We start from the raw sequence: 13,218 nt of genomic DNA, 5'->3' as shown, positions 1-13,218 counted from the left end.
AAAAGCATCCTGAGTCCTTTAAAACACCTCAAAGACGTTCAAAGATGACCATGTGGTCTTCTAAAAAGCCAGCGAGAAAGCTCTTCAACTCTGCCACCCCAAAAGCTATCATCCCTTTTGCCACTGAGCTCTGCTCACCCTGCTCCTGCCACAGGAAGGGCTGGTCCTCCCCCTGGCCGGGAGCAGGGCAGGATGCACACACGGATGCACACACGTGTTGCTAGCTCTGTGCTGTTCAGGGTTTAAGGAACGCCAGGAGCCGCGCAGGATTCCTGCTCTGAGCAGTTACTTTACACCACAGCAGCCAATTAAGCTGCCCCACGTATTTACAGGCATTTCTCCATCTCTGTGAAGTTTGGGCTAAACAAGTAATTGAAGACATTGTTTTGCAGCAGCGACAGAGCATCAGGCTCACGAGACGTGACAGACACGCTCAGCGTCCTGTAATGGGGGACTCTGACTGAGTCTGACAGAAGAAAGAGGTGGCTGCGTCCTCCGTCTGGCAGCACGTTAAGCTCCATTACCCTGAGCCTGAGAGAAAATTAATGGCCTAGAGCCTGCTCCCTGAAAACACTATTTTGGCTCATGTCAAGCTACCTAGAAAATTCCAACAGGTTTAACCTCCTTCCCTGGGACCCGCAGTCCACGACTGCTGTCACCTGTTAAAGGAGGAAAAATCCTTGCTTTCTATGCAAGGAACACAGGCACCTTAAAATATCACTCTCCACTTTCTGCCCTGAATCCATCATCTTGTAATCTCACCTGCTCCTGTTTGTGCTCATTAACCAGGCGAACATGAAACGGGTGCTGGGAAACTTTACAATCAACTTTCTTCAAGCGACTAAAATTAGTCCTGCTGAAGCCTCCTCGTTCTGCGGCTCCACTTAATAAACCCTGCAGGCATCCCTTCTTTAATGAATTACAGCAATCAGTTTCAGCTCCTCCAGTTGGATTTCCTTTCGCTCCAGAGGCTAAGCTCGGAGCAGGTGGAGAGGAGCGTGTGCCACGTCCCCGCAGGTACCACAAACCCTCCTCTCCTCCTTCCTCAATTCTATTTTTAAGCAAAATCTTCCCCTGCTTATTGCTGTCATTAATCATGAACACAGCACCGGGTGCTGCTGCAAAGGATTTACACAGCACTGTAAATGTACACAGACCTATATTTTTCAAGCCGGGATACCAGGGAAAGCATCTAAATTCACATTGTTTCCCAGGCACCCAAATAAATGGTTGTATTTCGGTCCCTCCACACCCCCCAGGCTCTGTCAGACGGGCCAAGCAGCAGATCTATTACCCCATCCAAATGGCAGGGGCCTATTAGCTCTAAAAATAAGACCACTTATTCACGTCTAACTATTGATTTTATGATCAGGGTTTGCAAACCTCCGAGCAGCTCCCTCGAGCCTGGCTGCGGGCACCGAGCAGCCACGCACCTCAACTACCCTCATATCCAACAGGTCACACTTCTCTAACCCACCAAGCAGCTTCCCCCCCCCCTTTAACATCACCAGCCCTTTTGTGCAGCTGAACAGCCAGAAGCTGAGGTCTCAGGACCAGGGAGCTTTAGTGCTGTGGGTCCTGCCAGCACCAGACCTCAGGTGCCTGCTCTGTGTGGGCAGGATCTGCCGGTTGGGTTCTTCCGCCTTTGGTTTTCACCTTTCTTTTTATTACTTCAGGCCTTGGGAAGACTGCTTTTGCTGCTGAAACAATAAGCTGGAAAGCTTATTTCCATTCCTACATGATGATTGTAAGGGAATCGTGGGATTCAGATTATTTTGGGCATAACTGTGTTTAACAGCACAATAGTAACACTGGTAAAAAGAGGAACAAATGGGTTTTGCTTATTTCAGCTGCAAATTGAGTTACTCCACAGTCACTGGAGAAGCAAATCTTAGCATCTCTTTCCTGACTGTGGGGACATGCTCAAAAACATCAGCAAACATTTAGTGGGCTCAGGAGAAGCAGAGGGAGATTTCTACGAGGGAGAGACCGTTCTTTGATTTATCAAGCCTAAATCAATGAGGCTTGAATTAAGCTGATGGTCTCCATTTGGTCTGACGCTGTGGGACGGCAGCTCAGTCTATTGTTCTGTATATAATTGCTTTTCACTTCTTTCATATTGGATACTTAGGAGAAAGGAAAATAAAAGGAGGATAGCAAATCAGTTCCTGAGCATCACTATTTCTGCTATTTGTAAAAGATCTTCAAGCTGTCCCTTTCCTAACCAAGATATGTCTGTGAAAATCGTCTCTCTCGCCCCTCTTCCACATACAAATACACTGCTAAACCAAGCAAAAGCTGCTGGAGCGGGTGTGAAACAGCAGAAATGGCCCAATTACACGTTGGAGAGAAAAAAATAATTCAAATTACCATAAACCAAACCAACACGTTTCTGTTTGACAGAGGTGCCAGATCGTGCTCCCCCTTAGGGGTGCCTGTCCCTGCTCCCCACACACAAACCCCCTCATTGCTCCCCACATTCCCATCTCCTTCCTTTCCACCAGAGATTAGGAGCTGCTGGTGCCAGCCCCACGGTGCCCCGGAGCGCAGCTCGGGACAGGGTCCCCAAGCACCACTCGGCTCCTGAGGTGGGACAACAGGAGCTTCTGACCTTGAAATACAAAGAGACCTTTCCAGTTCCTAGGCTGAAGAAGTGTGAGGCCCGCAGGTGCGCAGCCAAGTGTCCTCAGTGCCTCCTCCTAAGAGCACAAAGCTCACTTGGAATAGGAGTAAGCAAGCTGCTGATGTTTTGTCTTTTCTTATCATCCCTTGGTCCCCTTGCCAGCACTCCTGCTCCACGCACAGCCCCTCATCCTTCTGAACACTGCCAGAATTCAACCAGCCCAACCCTTGGGGTTTTCTCCTATGTCATAAACCACCAGCAGCCTGGTACCTGCTCCGCTCCTGACAGGTTTCCCATCCCAGTAACCCGCCTCTCCATCCCACCAGAATGGAAGTAGCAGCTGGATCAAGAGGGATGCGGCTGCTGGGGGCTGCAGAGCAGCACGTCTCCGCCCCGCTGCGGTGCTGAGGCCGTTTTACACCACCCGAAAATCCAGCCCAAGGATTTTATTGCTGTACAGTTGATAAAGCGGGTGGTAATTACAGAGCCACAGTGAATTCAAGGCTGTTGTGGCAGCTGCTTTATTCACAGCTCCCTCCTCCCAGCCGGAGCTGAGGGAGGGATGGGGATGCTGCATTTTAGTTCAGAATGAAATGAAATTACTCAGGGGGGGAGGAAAAAGGGGGGGTGGATATAAACCAAATTTCAGTGGCATGTTATTAATGCAGTGCAGAGTGATTTACACTTTCTGGGCTCCTATCAAACATGTCTGTTAGAAGTCATTTGTATTTAAATGAGAGTACAAAGGAAACTAATTCCACTCTCTCTTCTCACCCCCTCTGTTGTGAGCAGAGCTGGTGCAGAAGATGACTTCATGTTTGCACTCTGAATCCCCTAATTCTTGTCAATTCTTCTGTCTTCCACGAAGGAAAACCACCACCAGTGCATTTAGACAAGCCCTACTAGGAGGCAAAGTCTGTGGAGTGGGAGTGAGAGGTGCAGACAAGTCTGGAGGATGGAGCCCCCACATTTTAAGGGTGTCTATGGATTTAGAAGAGCTTTCATTAAAAGGAGAAACTTGTGAGACTGTTTCCAATTACGCATTTTGAATCTCAAGTTGGGCTAAAGATGGTTCCTGCTGCTGCTGAACAGATTCACCCATCTCCAGTAATTACTGTTAATTAAAATGCTCTTTGTGCCCTGAGCAAAGTCTGACGGCGCTGGAAGGATCCAGGTTTGGAGTCTCTTAAAATACCTTGAGGGAAAATTTATGGTGTTTAATTGGGAAGCTGCTGTCTGCAGCACTGACTGTGTGCTACCAGCAGCCTCCTCTCCCACAGCCAGCACTGGGAGTCTCCTGCTGGTCCTGGGATGACCCTCTTTGGGCAACCGCTTTGTGTAAGAGCAAGCAGGGCACCAGCCCAGCAGCCACCCACGGCAGAGCATTCCCTGCATCCTGCCCAAGGACCTTTCTTCGGAGAGGAAAGAAAATCAGCCAAGTAGCTCCACAGAGCGGCTCTTACCCGGGTGCCCTTCTCTCCGTTGGCTCCTGGAAATCCTGGGAAGCCGATGGAGCCCTTGGGAAGAGAACAAAGAGAGAGTGAGTGGCTCAGGGCAGCGGCAGGGGCAGCTCTGCCCATGCACACCAGGCACCCGCTGGCCTGGACCAACCCGCACCGAGCGCCCGCTGCCATCCACAGCTCCCAGGGCCGCTTGTGTTAAACCCTGCTTTAGTGAAAACAAACCCAAGGACAGACCCGAGATGACCTCAGAAACCGCATCTCATCCAAAACCAGCAGCAGCAGAGGCCATGCCTCACTCAGAGTCCCTGCGAAGGCCCAAGTCCTGGTTGCGCCGGGCGCTTGCGAACAGGCAGCTCGTCTGGGAGCTCCTAAGTCACCACATCTCACATAAAAAATTAACTCCTGGCTCGTTCCTTTGTGACGTGAGGCCCGGAGAGCTGCGGCCGCTGCTCTTGGAATAGGAATTGGGCAAAGAAACGGAAAAAATCCCATCCCAGGGAGAAAACGCAAATTAAAACATAACCCATCAGCAGCACAACCAGGGAACAACCTCTCGCAGATGATGGCTCCAGTGTTAAACAAGCCTGCTCGGCTGGGTTCTTTCTCAAGCAATGCACATGAATAATAAAATATGATTCCTGAAATAAAGCAGTTGACGAAAACCTGAGCTCCCAAAGCCTCCAGGGCGTGCAAAACCGGGGCTGCAGCCTCGGGCTCTGCAGTGGGACTCACAGTTCTCATTTAAAGAGCAGGTTTGAAGCTGGCCCAGCTCAGGGTGGGTGTGCAGTAAAGGTGGGTGCAGATCTGCCAGTGGCAGGTTTATTTTCATTTCAGGGAGACCCTGATTCATTAGCTCTTCTCCTTGATTAATTACTTAACACTAGCTCAGATCTTTGAAGATGCCAAACAGAATGCAAGGAGAAGGATTGTCACACGTACTACTAGCATGACAGCTCATATGGAGCCTGTTTATATCCCTCCCCAGCGCTGTCCTGCACCCCCTCACATGCTGCAGCCCTGTCCCACCGCATCTCTTCCCACTGCTTTGCACAAGACTGAAGTCATGCAGAAGCAATCACTGACTTCACAGAATCCCAGACTGGTTTGGTCTGGAAAGGACCTTAAAGCTCCTCCAGCTCCAACCCCTGCCACGGGCAGGGACCCCTTCCACTGGGGCAGTTTGCTCCAAGCCCCTGTGTCCAACCTGGCCTTGAACACTGCCAGGGATGGGGCAGCCACAGCTTCTCTGGGCACCCTGTGCCAGCGCCTCAGCACCCTCACCGGGAAGGATGTGTAATATCTAACCTAAATCTCCCCTGTTTAAGTTCGAACCCATTCCCCATTGTCCTGTCCTTGCCAAAAACCCCTCTCCAACTCCCTTGCCAGCCCTGCAGGTGTTTCCACCGGCGGAGGGCTGGGAGCTGGCTTTACCCCTCTATCAGTCTGCCCTGCCCGGGCGGGAAGGAGGGACCCCTTGCAGTGGAGATGCTGCTGCCCCACCTTGCCCCGTTACCGGGGCTGAGCCCTCAGCGTGGCTCCATCCACTACCACGGTGTCTGCTGTGCTCCCCGCACCCCCTGAACTCCCCCAGACCGAACCCACCGCGTTACCTTTGGGCCCTGCCTGCCCGGGTAGCCGGGCAGTCCTGGCACGCCGAGCTTCCCCTGGAACACAGACAGAAGTGTGTTAGCGTGAGCAACGGAGACCTCGCGAGGAGCTGCACCAGCGGAAAGGGGAGATGCCAAGTGCAGAGCAGTCAAGAGCAGAACACATGATATAGGTGGAATAAAGCTGTTGGGGCACCACAAGCACCCGCTGCCCTCCCTGGGGTAAATCAAGTGGGTTTGATGCACAGTGAGCACCACAGAGGTGTTGGGGACCTATTGGTTAAGTTTTGCTCTCATTTTCAATGGGATGCACGCAGAGATCAGACTGGAGTCCAGGATATTCCAATTTTTTAATCTTTCTCCTCTGGTCTTGTTTTCAAGACATTGTACCCAAGCAGATATCACCAAAGGGACCAATATCTCAACACGCTCAAGTCACGCTGCTGCAGTAAAACCATCAGCCTTTGGTCTCCTCTGGTCTCTGTGTGGAACAACTCTTACCCCCTTCACACAAAGCCCCTGCAGCTCCTCTTCATCACTCTGCCCTAAGATCCCCCCTCCCCATGCTGGGCACTGCCCCCCCACCCACCCAGGACACCCAAAGCAAAGCAGGGTTTACAGGGAAACATCCCTGGGTGACTCCCATGGTTGAGACTCACCTTCTCTCCAGCAGGACCAAGAGGACCAGGATCGCCATTGGGGCCAGAGCGACCTTTGGGACCTTCAGGACCATCCTCACCCCGGGGGCCAGGAGGCCCAATTTCCCCCTGTTAGTGACAAGACAGGTATTGATGGGGCAGACGGGTCCCAGACCCCATGGTTGCTGACAGCAGTACCCTCATGGCTGCAATCCATCACAGACTTACCCGGTCTCCTTTGATGCCCATATCCCCTTTGAAGCCAGGGAAGCCATCTTCACCCTAGATAGTGAAGAGGTGAAAGCACAGACAAGGTGTATAGATGAAAAGAAAGCAAAAAAAGCTTCTCTAGCCTCACTGTATGGCCCCTACCCAGGGAGGACAAGATTGGGTCCCTGCACTGCCCATCACATTGGCTTCTGTAAGCCTTTGGTGCGCACAAATGAACATGAAAACCCAGCCAGGGTGCGACAGGGAGGTCCCAGAGGGGTCAGAGCAGGTATTCCCTACATCCTATCCTGGCTGCAAGTCAGGAGCACAGATTTGGCCCGATGTGACTGACACCACTTCACCAGCACCGAGAAGCAAGCACTTCTGAAGTACAGCTGGGTTTGTTTTCACGGAGGATGTTTTACAGCACGCTTTGAGGCAACCTCCAGGACAGCGGCAGTCATTTCTTTCAGGCAAGCAGACTTAATTGCAGAGCTAAATCAATAATGTATTTCATTCTACAGCAAACCTCTGGTAGGCAACGAAGACACGGTTTCCAGAAAGACTTTTGAAGTCTGGAAGGTCCCTGCCAGGATTCCCTAAGCTAAAACTGTGCTGCGCTGACGAATCGCTGCGGGCAGGAAGGAAGGAACATGGATCTGTTTATGGGACCAAGGAAGGTTTTTCTCCATCACCTGGCAGAAACAACTGCATCCTTGGACCCACAGAGATAGACTGAGCTGATTCTCTTATTGGCTTGGGGTTTACAAGCTGCTCTGCTGACCAGCACATCCCCTGCACCACTGCCCTGCTGTAACACACCTCAAACCCTTCAGCTCCACTCCATCACTCCAGCTCCAAATTCTGTCATGGGGAAATCATCCCGACACTGCCCCTGAGCTATAAGTGACGGCTGGACACAACAAACAGCTCAAGCACTCCCTGGTCCAAGCCAAGATGTGACAGAACATCACAGCAGGTCCCAGCACGCACCCTCTCCAAAACCAAAGAGGAGACCAGTCCTTTGGGTGCTCAGCCCCTGCTCCCGAGAGAAACCTCTTGTGCAGGATAAAAGGTCACGGGGAGCATCCTGAGGGACCAGCCTGCAAAACTGCTCAGAGGCCACAGAAAATCAATGCAAACATGCAGTGATAACTCACCTTTTCACCTTTGGTGCCTTTCAATCCACGAACGCCATCTGCTCCCTTGCAGGAGATAAAACAAGATGTTACACACGTATAGGTAAGCTTAAGAGTGAAGAATCATTAATCACAGTGATTTGTGCTTCCTGTGATGTTGACAGTGGTATCTCTGCAAACTGTGATGCTCCTAACACACTGCTAATCAAATATCAGCTGCTGATGTCCAGCTGATAACCAGCGAGTACCTTATAGTCACAAGCTTGACTTGGTAGGTGGGGTTGGTGGTTTCTGCCCAGGAGTTACGTTTCCAGGGATAAAACTCACTATGAAAAGCTTTTCCAACAGCCCACTCCCACAGATGCCTTGCTACGTGCTGAGATCACTCAAGCATTCAAATTAAAACCCATGCTTGAGCTGTGCACGGGCACCTGGGAAGTGAATCCACTTTGAGCACACTGTCAGAGATCTCTGTGCCGTGCTGCAGCACCGTGTCCGACACGCCAAGGGTTAAGCCTCGCTCTTTTCTTGCCATGGTTCTCGTGTCTGTGTGCGCTGTCTTTCATAAAGCACATTTAGGGACCAAAACGTGGAAAAAAGCAAAGGCAACATGACCAGTGTGGGCATTCATGACATGGCGCAGAAGCCCTCCAAAGCTTCACCAAGGCAATCAGCCGCGGTGCTCAGCCCAGAGGTGCTGAGTGTGGGCAGGATCTGCCCCCTGCTATTGCCACCAGCCCAACCTGCAGGATCCCCAAGCTTCCCATCCATGCTGCCTCTTGGGAGCCAACATCACCCTTCAGTACCTAGCCCAGCTGCACTGGGCAATGCAGCTCTGACAGTGAATAGAAGCAGCTTTGGTTGTTTTTTTCTCCGAGTACCAGTATTTTGCTTGGGGTAGTTTAAATTTGTTCTTCCCTTCAGCACGTCAAGAAAAAGTATAATTAAAAGTATATCAACATTTGTGCAGCAGGACAGGGTCTGGTGGGAGCTCCAAGTTATTTACAGCTGCAAACCCAATGAGACACATATTTCTCCTGAGCTGGAGGCTTGTGCAGTTAATAGAACACTGCTTGTAGGAAGCAAAACCTTGTCTGTACTCACTATGGGTTTGGTGCACGACTTCCTGTAGATCACTCTAATGTGGAACAGTTCCAGTTTAATGGTAAACACAACAGCAAACCATTCCCTAATGCACCACTACATCTCAATCTGCAACCTTGCAAAAAATGAGATGGAAGCTCGTGCTGGCTAAATACACCCCTTTAAATTTTGAAGGCAGAACAGCAAATGGGTCTCTGCTATTGAAAAAATATACAAGAGAGTTTAAGGAGGCTTCACTTCACCCACAGTCCGTCCCCAAGCTGTGCTTGTATCTGCTAGCACAGATTCCTGCGGATTCATTGGACCTTTGGGATGCAGGATGCATCTGCACCTGAACTAATACATCTTGATGGGCATAACGGCCACTACTGAATGGGGAAAAAAACATCCACAGCCTTACCATCAGCATGTGAGTGCTGCATGCAGCAGGAACAAGGAAAGGGCTGGAATTCAATCCAGTGAAAGAGCACATTGCTGAGATGCATCAGCTTCATCTAACAGGGTCTTGGTCAGGAGCATGAAAAGCTTGCTTTGTTTTAGTAATGGGCTTCTTTGTTTTATTAACAAGCCTTGTTAAAATCTTCACATTCTGGCCGAGATTTACTTTGGTTGTAAACTGGAAACGACCGGAATGGGCCTGAGCCATGCTCAGGAATAATGAAAGAAATCCCTGCAAAGCACTGAGTGATGCTAGGAGGGGTTATTGAAGAGCGGGGGACTTGTAATCCTCATGGCCTGGGAGAAGATGATGGACCCTGAGGTGGTCCTAAGTGCCCTGGTAGGGCATCTGCATCCCCCATCAGTGTCCATCTCCAGCACGAGCTGGAGAGCTCCAGCTGAACAGGCAATGCCATGGACACTGCTTCTGTGTCCTCCTTACCTTGACTCCACGGGGTCCTGGGTAACCGATGGGGCCCTGAGGACCTGGTGGACCCTGGGGTGGAAGAAAGGCAAACAAGAATAATGTCACAAATCAACACGAAGGTGCAGCAATAAGGAAAGTGTGTGCAAAGCACATATCCCAGCCATGCGGCTGCTTTAGACCGGATGGAAATGACAGCAGCCATCCGAAAATAGCTCAGATTACCAAGAGCACTACAGGAACATCACCTGGAGCAAGTGCACAGGGCTGAGCCAACGGCAAAGATCCAAACCATAGGAAAAGGGGATGAGAAGAGGCAGGGTAGCAACAACTTGTGATAACAGTGATTTGTGTTTTGGATTAAAGAAAAGAGTTCTCAGAGAGGAAGACCATGTTCTGCTGTCTCCCCTCTTCCAAACCGTGCTGGTTTTGCAGTAACACAGCAGAGCTTGCAATGATAATGATCACAGAGAGGGGTTATTGCCTGAGGCACAAGCCTCGGAGTGATGTCCTTTGGCCTGAGCTACATGGGACAGGAGGTGCTCACAAAGCTCCCTTCTGGCACTGCAAATCCCCAAGGACACCAGGAGCTGTGCTAGACCACGGTGCCTGATACGTGCCCTGAAAACGCTCCTGCTCACCCTCACTGCCATGCTTACACCTGCAACTGAATCATGCTCTTCACTGAACCTGGCTGGCTTTTATTTTGCTCAGTTCCTAACTAAACAAGACCCCTGTACATCTCCCAGCCTGACACAGACCCCTGTACATCTCCCAGCCTGACACAGACCCCTGTACATCTCCCAGCCTGACACAGACCAGCTTTTCCAGCCTCAGAGCCCATGGGTCCAACAGCACCCCAGAGCTTACGGGAATGCCGGCTGGAAGAGACCCGCAGCACCAGCAGCACCCCGAAATCACCTCACTGATGTTTGCTAAACCTCCCCCAGCACAGGGAGCACCAGCACAAGCACTCACGGGCTCCTCGTACCCTGCAGAGCCTGATGCTTGAACTCCCAGCCCTGGGAGATGCCAGACAAGCGGCTGCAGCCATGGGTCGTGGTCCCTGCAGCACCCGAGCCCGGCTGGGGCTGGCATCCACCAAACCCAACTGCTCCCATCAAAGACAGATGCAATGTTTTCCAACCGAATGGGATGCAGCAGGAAGGCAGGGAGTCAATCTCCCGACAGACGGATGCTCTATAATTCCTGTATAATTCAGGGCCTCCAGCCTCCGGCAGTATTCGCAAATATATTGTTAAAGCAGGGGTTTGAGGGGGGGGAGGAAAAGGGAGGCCGGGAAACACAACAAGAGTTATTTTCTTCATTCCCTGCGCACGAAGGATATTTATTTGTGTCTGGTTAAGGGAAGGGTCCCTTCACAGTTTCAGTTTTCATGTCTGCTGCGTTATGGAGAGCTGCCTGCCAGGAAAGCCGGGAGGAGCACAGGGAAGCCCAGCCCGAGCACCAGCAGAGACTCTCAAGAGATGAAACCTGGGCTCAGCTCCCAGATCTCAACCAGGTTTGTTTCTTGTCACTGCCACTGACCCACGTCCCCCGGCTGCCCGGCCATCCCCGCAGCCCCGTGGACATCTGTCCCCCTGCAGCCACAGCGACCTTCCCCTTGGCAGTGATGAGGGCCACGTTGACACCTACCTGACTCCCCTTCTCTCCAGGAGGACCTTCCTTGCCAGGGTGACCCTATTCATAAAAGAGACCAAGAGGAAAAGGGGTTTAGTGCACATCTGGTGCTCCACAGCCAACAGCTCGTTCAGGCAGCTATGGTTTATTTGTAAGAGAAGCGCTGCTCTCCAGGAAGCTCTCCCTGATGCAAGCAGCATTCCTCTGAAGGAATGACAATCCAAGGGTGGGAAATGTCATTTTTCTTGCCATGCTTTCCATCTGCATTATGGGATGTGGCTATTTTATCACTCTTAAATCCAGGTGCCTCTGAGGTGTGTAAAAGTGAGATCAGGTTTAAAGGCCAGAGATTAAGACCGATTTCTAGAGCAAGGAGCAAACGATGCTTAAAGCAGGATTAGGAGGAAGCTGCAGGAATCCAATATTGACATGCAATTTCAGCCTGCTCTTATCACTGTTCCGCAGCAGTGCCCAGCGGCCCCGAGCAAGATGAGGACCACCCCGTGCTCGTGCTGCACTGTGCAGAAACATGCTCACACACAGGAGAGCATCCCTACCTCAGTGAGCTGCCAACCTGCTGAAACAGGGGGGAGAAACAGGAGGAGGGGAAAGAGAGGCCCCAAGAGATGGTGAGAAGTACCGAGTGCTGCACTGCGAGGCTCAGCAAAGCTTGGAGCAGGGACGGAGCTTCTCAACCTCAAACCCTTCAACCCAGCCTTGCAGGCTCAAGTGCTTCACTAGCCCATGGTGCACCCCAGGGCGGATGGGTGCAGGATCAGGCCCCCAGCCCCAGTGCCAAGAAGAGACCCAGGAGAGAACAACTTACCGGAGGACCATCAGCCCCAGGCATGCCAGGAAGACCAGGTTTGCCCAGTGGCCCCTAAAAGCAAATAATCAACACACACAACGGTTAGAGCCTCAGAACCTTGGAGGACGCAGCTTTTCAGACACAGGTCTCGCTCTGCCTAGCTGTGAAAGGCTGCAGAGAGGTGAACCTGTTGGCAAAGCTGCCACTGGTGTAGGGAGTCTGCTTATTTCTGTGGGCAGAGTTGTTCCAGCACCTCAGGATGCGGCAGTGTTAGTGCCAGCACCTTGTGCATACAGACACGACGCAGCAGTGGGAGCTCAACACCGGGGCACGAAGCATCAAGCTGTGTCCTGCCAAAAGACCAAATGCTGCACGTGTCTAAGGACAAGTTGCAAGATAATGCTCCCTTGCAGGAGAATTATTGATAACTGCAGCCCAGCACCAGCAGGGGTAGGTGCTGCTACCCTGCAGCAACAGCAGTGGAAAATCAGAGAGAGCTGGAGCAGGCAGGGAGGAGGTGGAGGGATCTTGGCTGAGTGAGCCAAACCCATGGGCTCTTCCCATTACCATCCCGCTCAGACTTCCAGGCATTTAGCCCACAGAACAAGATAATTTTCAATCCTCTCCTAGTGCTTTACCATCAAAATGTTTCTCTTAAGAGGGGAAATGAATGCAAATATTATGAATTAGAGGTAAACCGTGCTTTCTTGTCCCTCTTGTCTGGAACGAGAGGCATTAGACTTTCATAGGCACGGCTGCAAACAGATGTTGCATATGGAGCAAAGGAGCAGCTGAGGCAGCACACACATATCAATGGCAACAGTTGTCTGAAGCCAGAGCTCAGGATTTAAACGTACTTTCTCTCCTGGGGGACCGATCGCGCCTTGTGGACCTGGAAGACCCTGTGAAGAGAAAAAAAACGGGGGTCATTAAGGAACAAGTCATTCCTTCCAAATGCATCTTGGCAGTGCCAGAGCTGAGCATGATTCTAGTGCCTGACACGGCTGGGGACTACCCCAGGTCCATTCATTCTCAACATGTCTGTGAGAGACGATAACATTCATCTGCTGCCCCAGGGAGCTGCACCGCTCGGCCCCAGGATGGAAAAGGGATGCTCTAAGAG

At 51.4% G+C, this 13,218-nt stretch overlaps 1 protein-coding gene across 3 annotated transcripts in view; it reads right to left on the bottom strand.

Moving 5' to 3' along the window:
* Positions 1-13,218, bottom strand: part of COL5A1 (collagen type V alpha 1 chain) — a 146,942-nt gene that overhangs the window by 30,906 nt on the left and 102,818 nt on the right. For all 3 annotated transcript variants that reach the window (XM_061476915.1, XM_061476914.1, XM_061476913.1), the window contains 9 exons: positions 12,953-12,997; positions 12,114-12,167; positions 11,303-11,347; positions 9,665-9,718; positions 7,702-7,746; positions 6,560-6,613; positions 6,353-6,460; positions 5,697-5,750; positions 4,087-4,140 (listed from right to left, as the gene is read on the bottom strand). In XM_061476915.1, coding sequence (XP_061332899.1) covers positions 4,087-4,140; positions 5,697-5,750; positions 6,353-6,460; positions 6,560-6,613; positions 7,702-7,746; positions 9,665-9,718; positions 11,303-11,347; positions 12,114-12,167; positions 12,953-12,997 — 513 coding nt within the window. The remainder of the gene's footprint in view (positions 1-4,086; positions 4,141-5,696; positions 5,751-6,352; positions 6,461-6,559; positions 6,614-7,701; positions 7,747-9,664; positions 9,719-11,302; positions 11,348-12,113; positions 12,168-12,952; positions 12,998-13,218) is intronic.

This window comes from Pezoporus flaviventris, unplaced genomic scaffold (assembly GCF_033815535.1).
Source record: "Pezoporus flaviventris isolate CSIRO_AGI_PZ_B2104156 unplaced genomic scaffold, CSIRO_AGI_Pfla_v1 ptg000097l, whole genome shotgun sequence".
Classification (NCBI taxonomy): domain Eukaryota; kingdom Metazoa; phylum Chordata; class Aves; order Psittaciformes; family Psittacidae; genus Pezoporus; species Pezoporus flaviventris.
This window is presented reverse-complemented; position numbering and strand designations above follow the sequence as displayed.